We start from the raw sequence: 19,003 nt of genomic DNA, 5'->3' as shown, positions 1-19,003 counted from the left end.
GTGCTCAAGGATGTAGGACTTGAGGCTGTGACCCAGGAGGTTGAGGGCGAGGCAGTGTAAGTGGAGGACAGGCTCGAGGTGGTGACAGTGTTTTCCAGACTTGAGGAGGATGCAGAGGATGTGGATGTCGAGGCCGTGCCCGAGGTTGTTGGACTTGAGGCGGTGACAGAGGATGTGGAAGTCAAGTCGGCGACCGAGGAGGCCGAGGTTGAGGTGGTGGGAGTGGAGGACGGTGTCGAGGCCGTGACAGAAAATTTCCGAGTCGAGGCGGATGCTGAGGAGATTGAGGTCGAGGCCGTGAGTGAGGCTGTGGAAGCCGAGCTGGTGACGAAGGAGGTCGGGGTGGAGGTGGTGACAATAGAGGTTGGGAAACTGGAGGTGCTGACAGTGGAGGACGGGCTCGAGGAGGTAGCAGAGGATGCTGGACTGGAGGCTGCTGAGGAGGAGGTCGGGTTGGTGGTGGCTGTGGAGGAGATGGAGGCTACGCCTGAGGATGTTGGACTTGAGGCCATGTCCGAGGATTTTGGAGTAGAGGCGGTGACCGGGGAGGTTGTGGTCGAGGCTGTTTGAGTGGAGGACGGGCTCGAGGTAATATCAGAGGCTGCTGGACTCAAGGCTGCTGACCTCGATGTTGTGGTGGTGGTGGCTGTTAAGGTGGTGAAGGCCGTGCTGGAGGGTGTAGGACTTGAGGCGGTGACCGAGGATGTTGAGGTGGAGGCCATGTGAGTGGAAGACGGGCTCGAGGAGGTACCAGAGGCTGCTGGACTGGCAGCTGCTGAGGAGGAGGTCGTGTTGGTGGTGGCTGTGGAGGAGATCGAGGCTACGCCTGAGGATGTTGGACTTGAGGCCGTGTCCGAGGATGTTGGACTAGAGGCGGTGACCGAGGAGGTTGAAGTCGAGGCCGTGTGAGTAGAGGACGGGCTCGTGGTGGTGACCGAGGATGCCAGACTCGAGAAGGTTGTGGAGAAGGTCGAGGCCGTGCCCGAGGATGTTGAACTTGAGGCCGGGACTGAGGAGGTTGGACTAGATGCGCTGACCGAGGAGGTTGAGGTTGAGGTGGTGGGAGTGGAGGACGGTGTCGAGGCCGTGACAGAAGATTGCAGAGTCGAGGCGGTTGCTGAAGAGATTGAGGTCGAGGCCGTGAGTGAGGCTGTGGAAGCCGAGCTGGTGACGAAAGGGTTCGGGGTGGAGGTTGTGACAATAGAGGTTGGGAAACTGGAGGTGCTGACAGTGGAGGACGGGCTCGAGGAGGTAGCAGAGGATGCTGGACTGGATGCTGATGAGGAGGAGGTCGGGTTGGTGGTGGTGGTTGGGGAGGTGGTCAAGGCCGTGCTCGAGTATGTAGGACTTGAGGCCGAGACCCAGGAGGTGGATGTCGAGGCAGTGTAAGTGGAGGACGAGCTCGAGGTGGTGACAGTGGTTTCCAGACTTGAGGAGGATGCAGAGGATGTGGATGTCGAGGCCGTGTCCGAGGTTGTTGGACTTGAGGCGGTGACAGAGGATGTGGAAGTCAAGTCGGCGACCAAGGAGGCCGAGGTTGAGGTGGTGGGAGTGGAGGACGATGTCGAGGCCGTGACAGAAGATTGCAGAGTCGAGGCGGTTGCTGAGGAGATTGAGGTCGAGGCCGTGAGTGAGGCTGTGGAAGCCGAGCTGGTGACGAAAGGGTTCGGGGTGGAGGTGGTGACAATAGAGGTTGGGAAACTGGAGGTGCTGACAGTGGAGGACGGGCTCGAGGAGGTAGCAGAGGATGCTGGACTGGAAGCTGCTGAGGAGGAGGTCGGGTTGGTGGTGGCTGTGGAGGAGATGGAGGCTACGCCTGAGGATGTTGGACTTGAGGCCGTGTCCGAGGATGTTGGAGTAGAGGCAGTGACCGAGGAGGTTGTGGTCGAGGCTGTTTGAGTGGAGGACGGGCTCGAGGTAATAACAGAGGCTGCTGGACTCGAGGCTGCTGAGGACGATGTTGTGGTGGTGGTGGTTGTGGAGGTGGTGAAGGCCGTGCTGGAGGGTGTAGGACTTGAGGCGGTGACCGATGAGGTTGAGGTTGGGGCAGTGTCTGAGGAGGACGGACTCCTGGCAGAGTTTGATGCTGAGGTCTTCGCCGATAATAATTGAATCGAGGCGATGACTGAGGATATGGAAGTCGAGGCAGTGATTAAGGAGGTCAGGGTGGAGTTTATGACCCTAAAGGTTGGGGTCGAGTGGAGTGGAGTGGAGGATGTTTTCATAGCATTTGTAGGGATTTGCAGAGTTGAAGCAGTTGTTAAGTATTTTGAGGCCAAGTCTGTGACTGAGGATGCTGGACTCGAGGCTGTGACTGTGGATGTGGATTTTGAGGCAGTGACAGTAGGGGCTGAGACTGAGGCGGTGTCAGGAGAGGATGGGCTCACGCTGGTGACAGAGGATTCTTTACTTGAGGCTTCAGAGGAAGGGTTTGGGCTTGAAGCAGTTCTGGAGGTCAAGGTCGTGGTTGTTGTTGTTGTGCTGCTGGCACCTGTGGACACAGTGAGCGTGGCTCAGCCGTGGGTCCTCCCCTGCAGTTGCGGTTCGTTGGAATTGGGCAATAACATCTCCCGTCCCTTCCCTTCTCTGGAACCCTCGTTATCGCAGCTTTATCTCCAGGTCACGGCCTCGTGTGATCCGTTCCCCACCCCATCCCATCCCGCGCCCGCCTTTCCCCTTTGCCTCCTTCAGCCTCTTCTGTGTCCTTGCCCCCCTACACCCTCTTCCTCCCTCTCACTTTCAGCCCACTCCTTTCCTGTGCCCGTTTGCACGTCCCTCACGTGTGCACACTGTGTCAGGGCAAGGACACACGTGTGCAACCCTGGAGCCTTGCACAGGGACGAGGCTGGCCAGGAGGACCAATTTTTGGCCTCCGCTCCCCCTTGTCACTGTTGTCGTCCTGGACCGAGGAGTCGTGGCGTGTCCCCATCCCTGTACCTGTCTGGGGTCCCATCCCTGTCAACGTCCATGTCCCTGTCCCTGTCCCCATCCCCATCCCTGCCTCTGTCCCCGTTCCTGTCCTCATTCCCATCCCTGTCCCCATCCTTGTCCCCGTTCCCATTCCCATCTCCTTCCCTGTCCCCATCTCCATCCCTGTCCCCATCACTGTCCCCATCCCTGTCCCCATCCTTGTCTTTATCCCCATCACCAATGTCCCTGTCCCCATCCCCAGTGTCCCTGTCACCACCAGGACGATGCCACCTCAGGCTGTGGAGGCCGATTCCCACCGAGCCTCCCCAACGTGCCCCCCGAGCACCCCAAAGAGATGCCTTGGGGGAGGCTGCCCCCTCCTGCCCCCCACAGCTGTGTTTCGGCGCCCCCCCGGCCGGGCTCCACTCACCTGCTGCCATCCCCGTAGAGGAGGAGGAGGAAGAGGAGGAAGAAGGCCCAGGTGCAAGCCCCCATCTTGGTGCCCCCCAGCCTCGCGGTGCCGCCAGCAGCATCCCAGTGCGGAGCCATGCCCGGGGCATGAGCGGCAGTGGGGAACTTTGCCCCTCTGTGGGGAGGAGCCGCATGTCCCCGCCTGGTGCTGCCCCGGGGCGGGCAGTTGTTGGGGGCATGCAGCTGTGCCCAGACCCCTCGTGGGCACCACGACCCCCGAGCAGACCCCCCACACCCTCCCCATTATCACCACCATCACCGCCACCACCCCGGGGCCACCACAACATCACAGGGAGGGGGTGTTTGCCCCGTTTGAGGTGAATCTGACCCAAAATGGGGAGCAGGGGCTGTGGGTTCTAGGGGACCACGGTGCTGGTGGGGACCCCCCAGGAGGACCCAGCTGGACCCCAGCGGCTGCAGCCCCCAGGGAGCCAGGTTTAGCTGTTTCCCATCTCCGCCCCCGCCGTAGCTGGCATGGGGCCATGGGAAGGTGCACCGGTGCCAGGCGGGGTGGCACCAGCAGAATATTTATTGCCTTTTGGGATGGGCACACATAAAGCCGGGCGTCCGCCCCCCCCCCCCCCCCTCCGAGCTGGGATCTGCAAACAGGGGCGTTTCCTCTTCATCAATGAGCAAACAAACGCGCCCCGGACCCGCCAAGCCCATTAGCAGTCACGTCCGTGCTGTCCTGGGCAGCTTCCAGCTGTGTCGGAGTTCTCTGAGATCTATTCCAGCCTTGTCTGGGTCTTTCCAGATCGATTCCAACCCTGGTTGGGTCTTCTGAGATCAATTCCAGCCATGGTTGGGTCTTCCCGGCTCGATTCCAGCCCCTCCCAACCATGACCCAAGCCCCCAGCCCAAGCACGCCATTGGCTGTGCTCTCCCAACCCCAGCTGCCCACATTATTTTTCAGAAGACAACAAAAATATGTTAATAAATATAATTAAATATATTTCCACGGGGACGAGGCTCATCCTGCTCCGGCCCAGGCGAAGCTTTGCAAGGAAGGATGGGACCTGGGTGCTATTGTGTCCTCTCCAGCAAGGGGTCCCCAAGGCCATGGGAGACCCCTCTTCTCTCACAGAAGAACCGGATCCCGACTGCTTTTGCCCCAAAAATGAGAAATGCTGAGAGGAGGAGGTTTTCCCACACGGTGAGGTCGGCGGTCTCTGCCACCCAAGCCAAGGGTCCTGTGTGGTGGGTGATGAAGGGCATTGAGGTGGTCTTGGCCCCTCCTCAAGCTGGTTTTGGGGGCCACTTTGCAGCTCACAGGGACGCCGCACCTTCTGCTTCCCCCTGTGAAGAGGGAAGGAGCATTGAGGCCAGATCCGGGGTGGCCTGGAGAAGTCATGGAGGCCCCATTGCGAGTCTTCAAGATCAGGTTTGGCTTCGGGGCTTCGAGGAACCCAACGTGGTGTGAGACATCCCTGGACGGCTTGGACTGGGTGAGCTTGAAGGCTTCCTTCCATCCCGTCCCAACTCATCCCACCCCAACTCATCCCACCCCACGGCTCTACCACAGCCACCATCTTGTGCACCCACCAGCACAGGAGGGTCTGCAACGTCTGCGTTGGTCTTGTAGGAGCTGTGAGCGTAGGGACCTGGAAGGGGAGAAGATTCTGGTGAGGAATTTTCTGGTGAGGGTCTTCTCCCCATGAAGGGTCTGGGTTTGCCCCCACCAGATCTCACCTTGACGTAGCGTCGAGCCTCTGCCGTTGACGTGGTAGATGCCGGTGGCACGAGCGTTGCGCTTGCCGTCTGGCCACCTATGGTCCTCGCTGTGGAGCAAGGCCTCCCGTGAGGCTCATGCATGGGGTGGGATGGGGCCGAACCCTCCCACTTCATGGGGATAAGCTGCCCCCTCCCCCAAATTGAGATAAAGGGGCACTTCTGAGGGTGTTTGACCTCCTCTCTGGACCTCCCCCAGCTGCCCGCCCTGCTCCCTTCACCTGGTGCTGGGCGTTTTTCTCTTCCCCTGGGCCAAGCAGATGGAGAGGACGATGCAGAGGACGAGCAGGATGAGGAGGGTCAGCCCCAGCCCCAGCCCCACGCCCAGCCCCAGCCCCAGTTTGCTGATGTGGGTCTGGCAGCGGTCGCCGGAGGAGAGGTACCAGGGCACATCGGGGCAGCTGCGGGAGAAGACACAGCATGGGCAGGGTCCTGGACCCCCGGATCCGGCCCCGGATATTCGTCGGGGGTCAGGATCCTTCAGGTTCCCAGGATCCCTCCCAGAGGTGGGGAGAAGGTGGGAGAGCCAGCCCCATGTCCATGGGTTGGGGTCAAGGGTTGGGGTTTGGGGAGTCAAGGATTGGGGTTTTGGAGGACAAGTAATGGGTTTTGGGGTCAAAAGTTGGGATTTGGAAGTCAAGGGTTGGGTATGGAGGGCAAGGATTGGGTTTGGGGGACAGAAGTTGGGATTTGTAGAGCAAGGGTTGGGCTTTGGGGGACAAGGATTGGATTTTGGGGGTAAAAAGTTGGGATCTGAAGATTAATAGTTGGATTTCGGAGGGCAAGGGTTGGGGTTTGGGGTTCAAACTCTGGAATTTGGGTTCAAGGATTGGGGTTGGGGTTCACAGCAGGGATAGGACTTGGGGTGGGGGTGAGGGTTGGGTCCCAACGCTGCGACCAGAACCAGATTTGGGTTAGGACAGGGTTGGGTTCAGGACCAGAACCTGGCTATCAGCTAGCATTGGGCAGGTTGGGACCGACACGTGGGGCAAAATCTGGGGCTAAAGGCCAGGATTTGGGGGCAAGGTCGGGCGGGCGGCACTCACAAGCAGCGGGGCCCATCCAGCGTCACCCGGCACAGCCCGGGGCCACAGTTGATGGTGCCGGGAACGTTGAGGGTGCAGTTGGTGACGCAGAGGAGGCTGTTATTCATCCAGTAGGGGTAGTAGAAGTGGCTGAAGTTGGCTGGCGTGTACTTCCGGCAGAGCTCTGCAGGGGACGGCGATGCCGGTCAGACCCCGTCCCCATCCCACTCCCCGCCACCACCCCACTGCCCGCACTCACCGGTGGCGTTGAGCTCCGGCGCAGCGGCGAAGGCCCTCCGGGTGGCGAGCGCACCGAAGCAGAGCCCTTCTGTAAGAGATTGGGGGGGTCACCGGAGCCCCCTTGGTGCAAGAAATGGGGTGAGGAGGCCCAATCCTACATCCCCCAGCACCCACCCGCTCCTTTGCTGCAGTTTTGGGGCTGGATGGCCGCGTTCGAAGCCTCCAGCAGCTCCCGAGTCCTCTGGCCGAGGCTGGCGTTGGCTTGGCCCCCGGCTGGAGGCTGCAGCAGGACTTTGTAGTTCACCACCACGCTGCCTTCCCTGGGGGGCACAAAGGGTGGGGGGTGAGGGACACGGTGGGCTCCTCGCCTGTTCCCATCCCCGTGCTCTTCATCCCCTTCTTCATCCCCATCTTCATCCCCTACTTCATGCCCTTCACCATCCCCAGGCCCTTCTTCATCCCCATCCCCATCTTCATCCCCTATTTCATGCCCTTCTTCATCCCCATCCCCTTCTTCATCCCCAACCTCATCTTCATCCCCATGTCCTTCTTTATCCCCATATTCCTCCTCAGCCTCATCTTCCTCCTCAACCTCATCTTCATCCCCAGGCCCTTCCTGATCCCCACGCTGCCCTTCTTCATCCCCATGCCCTTCATCGCCATCTTCATCCCTGTCCCCAACCTCATCTCCATCCCCATGTCCTTCTTCACCCCCATACCTATCTTCTTCTTCATCCCCATGCCCTTCATCCCCATCTTCCTCCCTATCCCATCCCATCCCATCCTCGCCGTTGGCCACAAACTCACGTCAGAGCCAGCACCCGGGTGCCGCGGTAGCCGGAGACGTTCTGGTAGACCCGATCCATCTGGGGACAAGAAGACACGTGTCACCCGTCGTGACATGGGGCCGCTGTCGCGACACCATCATGATGCTGGGGTACTCACGGTGCGGCTGAACTCGTCCGCGAAGCTGCGGAAGGCGGCGGATGAGGTGTCCCCCATGTCCCCGGAGAAGCGGCGGTTGGTGACGCGCGCCATCAGCGCCACGCTGGGACCCAGCTCTTGGGGAGGAAGAGGAGGAGGAGGAGGTTGGTGAGGTCCCATGGTGAGTCCCCAAGGTTAGGAGGGACAATGGGGGCATCCCCCCCACGCCTTACCCGCTGTGATGTTGATGGTCGAGGCCCCAAACTGGCAGCGGGCTCCGTCCACGTTGGGGGGACACAGGCAAATGGTCCCAGTCCAGTACCCCCCGTTCAGGCAGGGGTCTGTGGGGAGAGGGGGGGTCGTGGGTACTCCCCCTGCACCCCCCTTTTCCCACGGCATCCTCCCACCCAGCGCATTCGGCGGGGTCGGAACGGGGAGAAAAGGCGACACCAACGGCTTTGGGGTTGGAGCAGCCTCCATCAAGGTCCACAGTGACGCCGACCTCCCTGGGTGGGGCTCCGGGTCTCCTAAAGGAGCCCCGGGAAGCCAAAGGGCCACCAACCTGCGGTGGTAGGGATGGCGGTGGTGGTGGTTCTCCTGGTGCTCCTCGGCGTGGCCTTGGTGGTAGGGCGAGTGGGCGTGGCGGTGCTGGTGGTGGTCATGGTCACGGTCGTGGTGGTGGCACCTTGCCTCTCGCACCGGGGCCCTTCGAAGCCCGGGGGGCAATAGCACTCGGTGCCCACGGCCGTGCCCCCGTGCTGGCAGGCGGTGGCCTCGTCGCGGACGTCGCAGCGGCGTCCCGACAGCCCCGGGGGGCAGACGCAGCGGTCGCCCACGGCGGTGCTGCCGGCGGCGCAGCGGGCGGCGGCGTCCGGCCTCTCGCAGGTGAGGCCGGAGAAGCCGGGCGGGCAGAGGCACTCGGTGCGGTTGGCGACGCCGCCGTTGAGGCAGGTGACTGCAAAGGGGAGGCCAGGTGGGTGACTTCCTCCTCCTCCTCATCTTCATCCCCTCCAGGAGAACCCCCCCCCTTCCCCTCCCGGCTCTTGGAAGCCCCCAGGGGCACCCAGTGGGTGCAGCGGTGGACCTCCATCCGTCCTCCCTCCCCAGGAGGCCCCCACCCAGGGACGCCCGCTGGGTGCTGCACCCGCTTGCGTTCCCTCCTCCTCCGTCAGCCCCACAAGACTCCAGGTTCCTCCTGACCATGGGCAGGAGACCCCAACCCACCCCAAGGAGACCCCTTGAGTCCCAACCACTGGGTGCTGCACCCACTTCCATCCTCTCCTCCTTCCTCCCCTCAAGGAGAACCCCAAGGACCCCAACGCCCCAAGGACCCCCACCCCAAGGACCCCCACCCCAACGACCCAATACCCAAAGAATCCCCACCCCCAAGGACCCCAACAACCCAAGGACCCTCACGACCTCAAGGGCCCCAAAACCCTGAGGACCCCCTACCCCAAAGACCCCCACCCCAAGGAACCGATGTCCCAAGAACCCTCCCCACTCCAAGGACCCCTTGCCCCAAGAACCCCCCACCCAGAGGACCCCAACACCCCAAGGACCCCAACACCCCGAGGACCCCCCCATCCCAAGGACCCCCACCCCGTGACACCCACTGGCCGGAGGGCTGGACCCGTGCGGCAGGAAGAGGCAGATCATGGCCGAGACAGTGCTGTTGGTGACAGTGGTGACACCGGTGGTGCTGGGAGGGGATGGGGGTGTCCCTGTGGTGGCCGCCATGTTGGTGGGGGTGGTCGGGGGGGTGACGTTGCTTTTGGGGGGGGTCACGAGCGTTGTGTTGACTTCCCAAGGCATCGTTGCGTTGCTTTCCAAGGGTGTTGGCTCCGTGGTTTCGCTTTCTGGGGGGGCCAGGAACGTCGTGTTGCTTTCTAGGGGGGCCAGAACTGTGACATTGCTTTCCGGGTGGGCCAGGAGTGTTGTGTTTCTCTCTGGGGGGGTCACAAGTGTTGCGTTGACTTCCCCATGTGTTGGCGGCGTGGTCGTTGCGTTGCTTTCCAAGGGCGTTGGTGTCGTGGTTTCACTTTTGGGGGGGGGCAGAAATGTGGTGTTGCCTCCTGGAGGGGTCATGAGTGTCGTGTTGCTTTCTGCGGGGTCCACGACTGTGACATTACTTTCTGGGGGGGTCAGGAGCATTGTATTCCTTGCTGGGGGGGTCACGAGTGTTGTGTTGACATCCCCACGCGTTGTTGAGTTGTTTTCCAAGGGTGTTGGTGCCGTGCTTTCACTTTCTGGGGGGGGCGTGAGTGTCGTGTTGCTTTCGGGGGGGGTCAGGACTGTCATATTACTTTCGGGGGGGGGCAGAAGTGTTGTATTCCTTGCTGGGGGGGTCCCAAGCGTTGCGTTGACTTCCCCATGCATGGTTGTGTTGCTTTCCAAGGTTGTTGGCTCCGTGGTTTCGCTTTCAGGGGGGGCCAGGAATGTCGTGTTGCTTTCAGGGGGGGCCAGGAGCGTTGTGTTGCTTTCGGGGGGGGGCAGGAGCATTGTATTCCTTGCTGGGGGGGTCACGAGCGTTGCGTTGACTTCCCCATGCGTCGCTGCGTTGCTTTCCAAGGTTGTTGGCACCGTGGTTTCACTTTCTGGGGCGGACGTGAGCGTCGTGTTGTTTTCTGGGGGGGCCAGAACTGTGACGTTGCTTCCCGGGGGGGCCGTGGGCATCATGTCGTTTCCCGGGGGGGTCCCGAGCGTCGCGTTGACTTCCCCACCTCTTGGCGTCGTCGTCGCGCCGTCGCTTTCCCAGCGTGTCGTCGCCGTGCCGTCGCTCGCCGGGGGGGTTGTGAGCGTAGCGTTTCCTCCAGGGGGGGCCGTGACCGGGGTCTCCCTTCCCCGTGATACTCCCCCCCCCGCCACCACCCCCATTGTCTTCTCATCTGTGGTGGTGGTGGCGGTGGTGGCGGCACCGAAACACTCGCAGCGGGGTCCCCAGGTCCCCGGGGGGCACCGGCAAGCGCCCCCCACCAGGGTCCCCCCATTGAGGCAAGAGGCGGGGGGCTCGGCGAGCTGGCACGTGGCCCCCCCGAAGCCGGGGGGGCAGATGCAGGCAGTCCCGAAGGCCGTGCCCCCGTTGCGGCAGGCGCCCGAGGGGTCGGGGAGGTCGCAGAGGGGGCCCCCGAAGCCGGGGGGGCAGAAGCACTTGGTGCCCACCGGGGTGCCCCCGTTGCGGCAGGCCTTGGTGGGCTCGGGGGTCTCGCAGCGGGTGCCGTTGAAGCCGGGGGGGGCAAGCGCAGGAGCCCCCCACCGCTGTGCCGCCATTCTGGCAGGGGGCTGCGAGGGGGCGGCATGTGAGACCCCCCCTCCGGGGGGCTGCGTTGAATGGCCGTTAACTCCCCCCCCCCCCCCAAAATGCACCTCAGGGGGTGGGGACCCCCCCCCTCAAAAGCTGGCTGGGACCCCCCACCCAAGGGATCCCCTAAAAAGGAACCCCTTTAGCCAGGACGCCCCCCCTTACCCATAAATCCCCCTTACCCAAGAGCCCCCCTTTACCCCCCCCCCACCCAAGAATTCCGCTTAGCCAAAGACCCCCCCAACCAAGACCCCCCCACCCAAACACCCCCCTTACCCCACATACCCTTACCCAAAGACCCCCCCTTACCCAAGGGTCCCCCTCTTACCCCAAAGACCCCCCCTTAACTAGAGACCCCCCCTTATCCAATAGACCCCCCCTTTACTCAAAGTCACCCCCTTAACCCAAAGAACCCCCCTTACCCAAAGACCCCCCCACCCAAATACCCCCCTTACCCCAAATCCCCTTACCCAAAAAATCCCCCCCCCCAAATTTCCCTCCCCACAATCCCCCACTCCCCCCAGTGCCCCCCACTCACCCGAGGGCGCCACAATGGGGACGAGGAAGAGGAAGAGGAGGAGGAAGAGGAGGCAGCGGAGCAGCATCGTGCCGGGGGGGCCCTTCGCCTGCCGTCACCTCCGGGGGGGGGCCGCGCCTCGGCCCCCCTTTTATCGGGGAGGCCGGGGGCGGGCAGGAGCCGGCCCCGATAAGATTGGGGCAAGAGGCGGCGCCTGCTGGGGCGGTGCCCCCCCCCCCCCACGCCTTGTGCCCAAATCTGACCCCCCCCCCCTTTTACCTGTCCCCCCACCTTGGTGGCTGCTGAGTCACTGGGGATGGAGGCGGGAGGGGTACGTGTGTCGCCTGGTCCCCCCCCCAAAAAAATGTCGCTGTACCCCCCCCAAAAAAAGTTCTTGTCGCCACCCCCAAAAAAGAATTCCTTGTCCCCCCTCAAAAGTCCCTGCCCCCCCCCAAAAGTCCCTGTCCCTCCAAAAAAGTCCATCCCCCCTAAAAAATGTCCCTGTCCCCTCCCCCCCCCCATCTCCTTGGGGTGTCCCAGTGCTCCCCAGTACAACCCAGTGCGTGCCTGCCCCCCGAGGACTGAGCCACAGGGGTTGCCTCCCCCCCCCCCCCCAACGAGGTACTGGGGATCCCCCCAACCTGCTGCCCCCCCCCAGGTACTGAGCCCCCTCCCAGGCACTGTGGACCCCCCCCCCCAAATTCCCAAAGACCCCAAAGTGCCTGGGACCCCCCCCAAATTCAGCGCAGCCCCCACCTGCTTCCCCTCTGCTCAAGGTGCTGGGTCCCCCAAATAATCCCCCCCCCCCCCCAAATATTCCCCCCCCCCCCCCGCCCCAAACTCACCCACCCCCATTTTGGGTGTGCTCTGATTTAGGGCCAAGGACCAACCCTGAGTGAGTGGAGCCAATTAGCCGGGACTAACGAGAGCAGTTAATTTATTACAGGCCGGGGGGGCCCAAATAAATAATAAATAGGGGGAGGGGAGCAAGGGGGGGGGGGCCCTCGGCACGGCCTGCGTGTCGGGGGCCCGGCCCATGGGGGGCACATCCGGGGGGGGGGGGTCTCCGCACGCCGTCCTGGCTGTGGAGGGTCCTCACGGCGGGGGTCTCAGCGAGGGTCTGGCAATATGCATCTGGGGGGGGGGGAATAAGGGGGGGAGGGGTTAGAGGGGTCCAGGTGGGAGGGCTGTGGGGGGGGGGGGGGGGCGGGTCTGGGGGGGACACCCACCGGCATGTCGGTGTTCACAAGGTCCAGCGAGGGCGTGAAGCTCCGTAGGCTGCCGCCTATTGGGGACATGGGTGGGGGGGAGATGGGGTGAGTGGTGGGGCTGGGGGAGCAGCTGTGGACCCCCCCCCCCCAAATGCTGCCCCCCCCCGGAGCCCCCCTGACCTGTGCTGGCGCCGTTGTTGGTGAAGAGGAAGCCGTCGGGTGAGGTCCAGATGCCGCCATCGTTCTCGTACCAGCTGTCCCCAACGGAGGACGAAGCGTTCCTGGGGGGCAGCGCCAGGGGGCTCAGAGGGGGGCGCAGGGATGGGGGAGGGGGCTGTGCCCCCCCCCCGCCACCTGCCCAGGTGTCCGCCACCAACCCCACGCAGAAGCAGAAGACCCCAAGGGTACGTACCCAGCACCAAAGCTGCTTTGAGGCAAAGACCCCCAACCCAACCCAACCCAACCCAACCCAACCCAACCAACTGTCCTGACTCAACTCAACCCATCCAACCCAACCCAACTCAACCCAATCCCAACCCAACCAACCCAACCCAACATGACCCCACCTCAACTCAACCCAACCTCAACTCAACTCAAACCAACCTCAACTCAACCAACTGAACCATCCCAACCCAACTCAACCCAACCAACCCAACCCAACATGACCCCACCCCAACTCAACCCGACCAACTCAACTCAGCCCAACCTCAACTCAACCAACTGAACCATCCCAACCCAACTCAACCCAACCAACCCATCCTGACCCAACTCAACCCAACCAACCCAACATGACCCCATCCCAACTCAACCAAGCCAACCCAAATCCAACCCCCACCAACCCATGGTGACCCCACCCCGACACGACGAACCAAACCATCCCAACCCAACCCAATGTGACCCCCACCCCAACTCCACGAACTAAATAATCCCAACCCAACGCAACCCAACCCAACCCAACATGACCCCATGCCAACTCAGTGAACCAAAACACCTCAACCCAACCCAACTCAACCCAACAGGACCCACTCAACGTGACCCCCCCCCACCTCAACAAACCATCCCGTCCCAATCCACCCCAACCGTCCCTGCCCCTCTACCTTCTCCACTCCTTCCTCCTCTTCACCAGCAGCATGACGAAGACGATGCAGGCGATGAGCAGCACCGTGGCCACCAACCCCAGCCCGGTGGCCACCTTGCTGATGCGCGCGGAGCACTGGCTGCCCGTGTACCAGTAGAGCGATTCATCCCAGCAGCTGCGGGGACAAGGAAAGGTCAGGCCCAGTGGTCCCAGTGGGGATGGGGGACGGGCACGGGGGTGGGGGGGCACATGGTGACACTCACAAGCACTGTGGCCCGGCGCGGGTGACGTGGCACTGGCCGTGGTAGCAGTTGAGGGTGATGGGCGTGTTGGGCGTGCAGTTGGTGATGCAGCGGATGTTGTTACTCACGTTCTGCGCGTAGTAGTAGTCCTGGTAGCCGACGGGCGCCCGCTGCTGGCACAGTGCTGAGGAGGGGACATGGCGGGCGGGGGGGGGGAGGGTCAAATGGGGTGGTGGGGTGTGTAGGGGCTGGTGGGGCGCATGGGGGGGGCTCAAGGGACATGTAGGGGGCTGCTAGGACTGATGGGGCAGGTGGGGTGCCTCGAGGGTAGTGGGCTTTATAGGGGTCTAGTGGGGCTCACAGGGGACTGGTGGGGCTCATATAGGGTGGTGGGCTTCATAGGGGCTGGTGGGGCTCATGGGGGCTGGAGGGCTTCATTGGGGGGGTCTTTTGGGGCTCATAGGGGGCTGGTGGGGCTTATGGGGTCTGGAGGGCTTCATGGGGGGGTCTTTTGGGGCTCATAAGGGTCTGTTGGGGTTCATGGGGGCTGGTGGGCTTCATGGGGCTCATTGGGGAGTCTCATGGGGCTCATAGGGACTGGTGGGGTGCATAGGGGGCTCAGGGGGGCGCATGGGGGTCCGTGGGGTTACCCCGGCCTCACCATCAAGCGAAGGGGACTCCGTCATGTTCTTGACGACGGGGCTGGATGACACCACAAGGCAGACGACGGCTGTGGGGGGAGAGAAGCTGTCAGAGACCCTTCTCCGGGGCCTCCCCGGGGGGTCGGGGGGCAAGGGGGGGAGGACGGGACACCCACAGGGGTCGTGCTCGCAGTCGCCCTGGCTGTTGGCAGTCTCCCGAAGCTTCTGCACCAGCTTCTCCGTCTTCTCCTGGAACTCCTCGGTCATGTTGGGGCTGGCGATGGTGCTGAAGATGACCTCGTGCTCCACCTCGAGGCCAGTGCCCACGGGGAGGGACGCGGAGGCCCTGCGCACCCGGGCTCCCTGCCTTCTGGAGGCCGCCGGCCCGATGCGGATGATCTTCACGCCCTCGTAGCCGGGCACGGACCTGTAGATCTTGGCCATCTGCCCGGGGAAGGCGTGCCGTGAGGACGGGTCCCGCGTGGCCTGGCCTCCTTTGCGCAGCCCAGCCTTCCCTTGCACAATCCGGCCTCCCCCCGTGCTCCTGGCCTCCCCTCATGCAGCCCGGCCTCCCCTTGTACTCCCAAACTCCTCTCACGCAGCCCGGCCTCCCCTCGTGCTCCCGACTTCCCTTTATGTTCCCAGCCTCCCTTTGTGCTCCCAGCCTCCCCTCATGCTCCTGGCCTCCACTTGTGCAGCCCAGCCTCCCTTTGTGCTCCCAACCTCCCTTTGTGCTCCCGGCCTCCCCTTGTGCTTCCAGTCTCCATTTGTGATCCCCACCTCCTCTCCTGTGGCCCGGCCTCCCCCACGCAATCTGGCATCTGTTGGCGTTCCCGGCCTCCCCTCGTGCTCCTGAGCTCCTCTCGCACAGCCTGGCTTCCCCTTGTGCTCCCGGCCTCCCCTCGCTCTCCTGGCATCCGTTTGTGTTCCCGGCCTCTTTTTGTGCTCCCAGCCTCCCTTTATTCTCCCAGCCTCCCCTCTCGCAGCCTGGCCTCCCTTTGTGCTCCTGGCCTCCCTTTGTGCTCCTGGCCTCCCTTTGTGCTCCTGGCCTCCCCTCGTGCTCCTGGCCTCCCTTTGTGCTCCTGGCCTCCCCTCATGTTCCTGGCCTCCCCTTGCACTGCCCGGCCTCCCATCGTGCTCCCGGCCTGCCCTCCTGCTCCCCGGGCCTCACCTCCTGCCGAAAATGCCTCACGAAGTCCTCGTAGGCCTGCGAGAAGGGGTCCTGCAGCTCCTCCGTGTAGTTGAAGTTGGTGACGGTCACCACCAGCTCCACGTTGGCCACAATCGTCCCCTCGACGGCTGCGGGAGGCAGGAGGGGGGTGAGCGGGCGGGGGTCCGGGGCCGGGCAGAGGCCGTTGGCCAGGGGGAGGCCGTGGGCTGGGGGGGAGGCCGGGGGCTGGGGGGAGGCGGCACTTACGGTTGTCAATGGTGACGGTGTCGGTGGAGAACTCGCACAAGGGGCCGTAGAAGTCAGAGGGGCAGACGCACTTGATATCGTCGTAGTAGCCTCCGTTCTGGCAGACCACTGCGGGGAGAGCGGAGGTCAGGGGGCGCCTCCGGGGGGCACCCAGGGGTGGGGGTCCCGCCCCTGATGGGGAGGGGGGGGGGGGGGAAGAATTGGAGGCCCCGGGAAGTGGGGTGGAGAGGGGGAGAAAGGGAGGGAGGTGGAGGCAGACCTGGAGGAACAGTGGTGGTCGTTCGGGTGGTGGTGGTGGTTGTTGCGGTGGTGGTGGTGGTAATCGGGGAGATGGTGGTGGTCACCGGAGCTGTACTGGTGGTCACCGGAGATGTACTGGTGGTCACTGGAGATGTACTGGTGGTCACTGGAGCTCTACTGGTGGTGACCGCAGCTGTACTGGTAGTGGCCGGAGCTGTACTGGTGGTCACTGGAGTTGTACTGGTGGTGTCCGGAGCTGTACTGGTGGTGACTGGAGTTGTACTGTTGCTCACTGGAGCTGTACTGGTGGTGTCCAGAGTTGTACTGGTGGACACTGGAGTTGTACTGGTGGTGTAAGGAGTTGTAGTGGTGGACACTGGAGTTGTACTGGTGGTGTCCGGATTTGTAGTGGTGGTGTCCGTAGTTGTACTGGTGGACACTGGAGTTGTACTGGTGGTGTCCGGAGTTGTAGTGGTGGACACTGGAGTTGTACTGGTGGTGTCCGTAGTTGTACTGGTGGTGTCCGGAGTTGTAGTGGTGGACACTGAAGTTGTACTGGTGGTGTCCGGAGTTGTAGTGGTGGTGTACGGAGTTGTACTGGTGGACACTGGGGTTGTACTGGTGGACACTGGAGTTGTACTGGTGGTGTCTGGAGTTGTACTGGTGGACACTGGAGTTATACTGGTGGACACTGGAGTTGTACTGGTGGTGTCCGTAGTTGTACTGGTGGACACTGGGGTTGTACTGGTGGACACTGGAGTTGTACTGGTGGCCACTGGAGTTGTAGTGGTGGTGTCCGTAGTTGTACTGGTGGACACTGGAGTTGTACTGGTGGTGTCCGTAGTTGGACTAGTGGACACTGGGGTTGTACTGGTGGACACTGGAGTTGTACTAGTGGTGTCTGGAGTTGTACTGGTGGACACTGGAGTTGTACTGGTGGTGTCCGTAGCTGTACTGGTGGTGTCCGGAGATGTACTGGTGGTGTCCGTAGTTGTACTGGTGGTGTCCGTAGTTGTACTGGTGGACACTGGAGTTGTACTGGTGGTGTCCGTAGTTGTACTGGTGGACACTGGGGTTGCAATGGTGGACACTGGAGTTGTACTGGTGGTGTCTGTAGTTGTACTGGTGGTGTCCGGAGTTGTACTGGTGGACACTGGAGTTGTACTGGTGGTGTCAGGAGTTGTACTGGTGGACAGTGGAGTTGTACTAGTGGTGTCTGGGGTTGTACTGGTGGTGTCCGGAGTTGTACTGGTGGACACTGGAGTTGTACTGGTGGTGTCTGGAGTTGTACTGGTGGACACTGGAGTTGTACTGGTGGTGTCCGTAGTTGTACTGGTGGTGTCCGGAGTTGTACTGGTGGACACTGGAGTTGTAGTGGTGGACACTGGAGTTGTAGTGGTGGTGTCTGGAGTTGTACTGGTGGACACTGGAGTTGTACTGGTGGTGTCCGGAGTTGTACTGGTGAACACTGGAGTTGTACTGGTGGACACTGGGGTTGTACTGGTGGACACTGGAGTTGTACTGGCGGTGTCTGGAGTTGTACTGGTGGTGTCCGGAGTTGTACTGGTGGACACTGGAGTTGTACTGGTGGTGTCCGTAGTTGTACTGGTGGTGTCCGGAGTTGTACTGGTGGACACTGGAGTTGTACTGGTGGCCACTGGAGTTGTACTGGTGGTGTCCGTAGTTGTACTGGTGGTGTCTGGAGTGCTACTGGTGGACACTGGACTTGTACTGGTGGTGTCCATAGTTGTACTGGTGGTGTCCATAGTTGTACTGGTGGTGTCTGTAGTTGTAGTGGTGGTGTCCGTAGTTGTACTGGTGGACACTGGAGTTGTACTGGTGGTGTCTGTAGTTGTAGTGGTGGTGTCCGTAGTTGTACTGGTGGACACTGGAGTTGTACTGGTGGTGTCTGTAGTTGTAGTGGTGGTGTCCGTAGTTGTACTGGTGGACACTGGAGTTGTAGTGGTGGTGTCCGTAGTTGTACTGGTGGACACTGGAGTTGTACTGGTGGTGTCCGGAGTTGTAGTGGTGGTGTCCGTAGCTGTACTGGTGGACACTGGAGTTGTACTGGTGGACACTGGAGTTGTAGTGGTGGTGTCCGTAGTTGTACTGGTGGACACTGGAGTTGTACTGGTGGTGTCTGTAGTTGTAGTGGTGGTGTCCGTAGTTGTACTGGTGGACACTGGAGTTGTACTGGTGGACACTGGAGTTGTAGTGGTGGTGTCCGTAGTTGTACTGGTGGACACTGGAGTTGTACTGGTGGTGTCTGTAGTTGTAGTGGTGGTGTCCGTAGTTGTACTGGTGGACACTGGAGTTGTACTGGTGGTGTCTGTAGTTGTAGTGGTGGTGTCCGTAGTTGTACTGGTGGACACTGGAGTTGTACTGGTGGTGTCTGTAGTTGTAGTGGTGGTGTCCATAGTTGTACTGGTGGACACTGGAGTTGTAGTGGTGGTGTCCGTAGTTGTACTGGTGGACACTGGAGTTGTACTGGTGGTGTCTGTAGTTGTAGTGGTGGTGTCCGGAGTTGTACTGGTGGACACTGGAGTTGTAGTGGTGGTGTCTGTAGTTGTACTGGTGGTGTCCGTAGTTGTACTGGTGGTGTCTGTAGTTGTAGTGGTGGTGTCCGTAGTTGTACTGGTGGACACTGGAGTTGTACTGGTGGTGTCTGTAGTTGTAGTGGTGGTGTCCGTAGTTGTACTGGTGGACACTGGAGTTGTAGTGGTGGTGTCCGTAGTTGTACTGGTGGACACTGGAGTTGTACTGGTGGTGTCTGTAGTTGTAGTGGTGGTGTCCGTAGTTGTACTGGTGGACACTGGAGTTGTACTGGTGGTGTCTGGAGTTGTAGTGGTGGTGTCCGTAGTTGTACTGGTGGACACTGGAGTTGTACTGGTGGTGTCCGTAGTTGTACTGGTGGACACTGGAGTTGTACTGGTGGTGTCTGTAGTTGTAGTGGTGGTGTCCGTAGTTGTACTGGTGGACACTGGAGTTGTACTGGTGGTGTCTGTAGTTGTAGTGGTGGTGTCCGTAGTTGTACTGGTGGACACTGGAGTTGTACTGGTCG

General features: G+C 61.5%; 2 protein-coding genes across 3 annotated transcripts; both read right to left on the bottom strand.

Moving 5' to 3' along the window:
* Positions 1-1,895: 1,895 nt before the first annotated feature.
* Positions 1,896-11,391, bottom strand: LOC308184591 (uncharacterized protein). 2 transcript variants are annotated; one of them, XM_080571792.1, is made up of 13 exons: positions 11,135-11,391; positions 8,912-10,577; positions 7,861-8,253; positions 7,532-7,639; positions 7,320-7,435; positions 7,182-7,240; positions 6,549-6,694; positions 6,394-6,462; positions 6,156-6,318; positions 5,331-5,510; positions 5,071-5,159; positions 4,924-4,982; positions 1,896-4,677 (listed from the first exon to the last, which is right to left on the bottom strand). In XM_080571792.1, the coding sequence occupies exons 2-13, from the start codon at positions 10,563-10,565 to the stop codon at positions 4,648-4,650; spliced, it is 3,066 nt and encodes a 1,021-aa protein (XP_080427918.1). In that variant the 5' UTR covers positions 10,566-10,577; positions 11,135-11,391; the 3' UTR covers positions 1,896-4,647. The 2 variants fall into 2 exon arrangements, with proteins under 2 accessions (XP_080427918.1, XP_080427919.1); XM_080571793.1 differs by lacking the exon at positions 5,331-5,510.
* A 663-nt stretch (positions 11,392-12,054) lies between these two features.
* LOC308184592 (uncharacterized protein) lies at positions 12,055-16,896 on the bottom strand (the record flags this gene model as incomplete). The annotated part of the gene is made up of 10 exons (XM_080571794.1): positions 12,055-12,247; positions 12,343-12,398; positions 12,505-12,605; positions 13,422-13,577; positions 13,666-13,828; positions 14,306-14,374; positions 14,462-14,729; positions 15,457-15,584; positions 15,703-15,810; positions 15,962-16,896. Coding segments are annotated over 10 exons (2,023 nt in total), but the record flags the coding sequence as incomplete, so codon positions are not given.
* Between the last annotated feature and the right edge of the window lie 2,107 nt (positions 16,897-19,003).

The sequence above is a fragment of the Anser brachyrhynchus genome, assembly GCF_964034855.1.
Source record: "Anser brachyrhynchus genome assembly, chromosome: 37".
Lineage (NCBI taxonomy): Eukaryota > Metazoa > Chordata > Aves > Anseriformes > Anatidae > Anser > Anser brachyrhynchus.
This window is presented reverse-complemented; position numbering and strand designations above follow the sequence as displayed.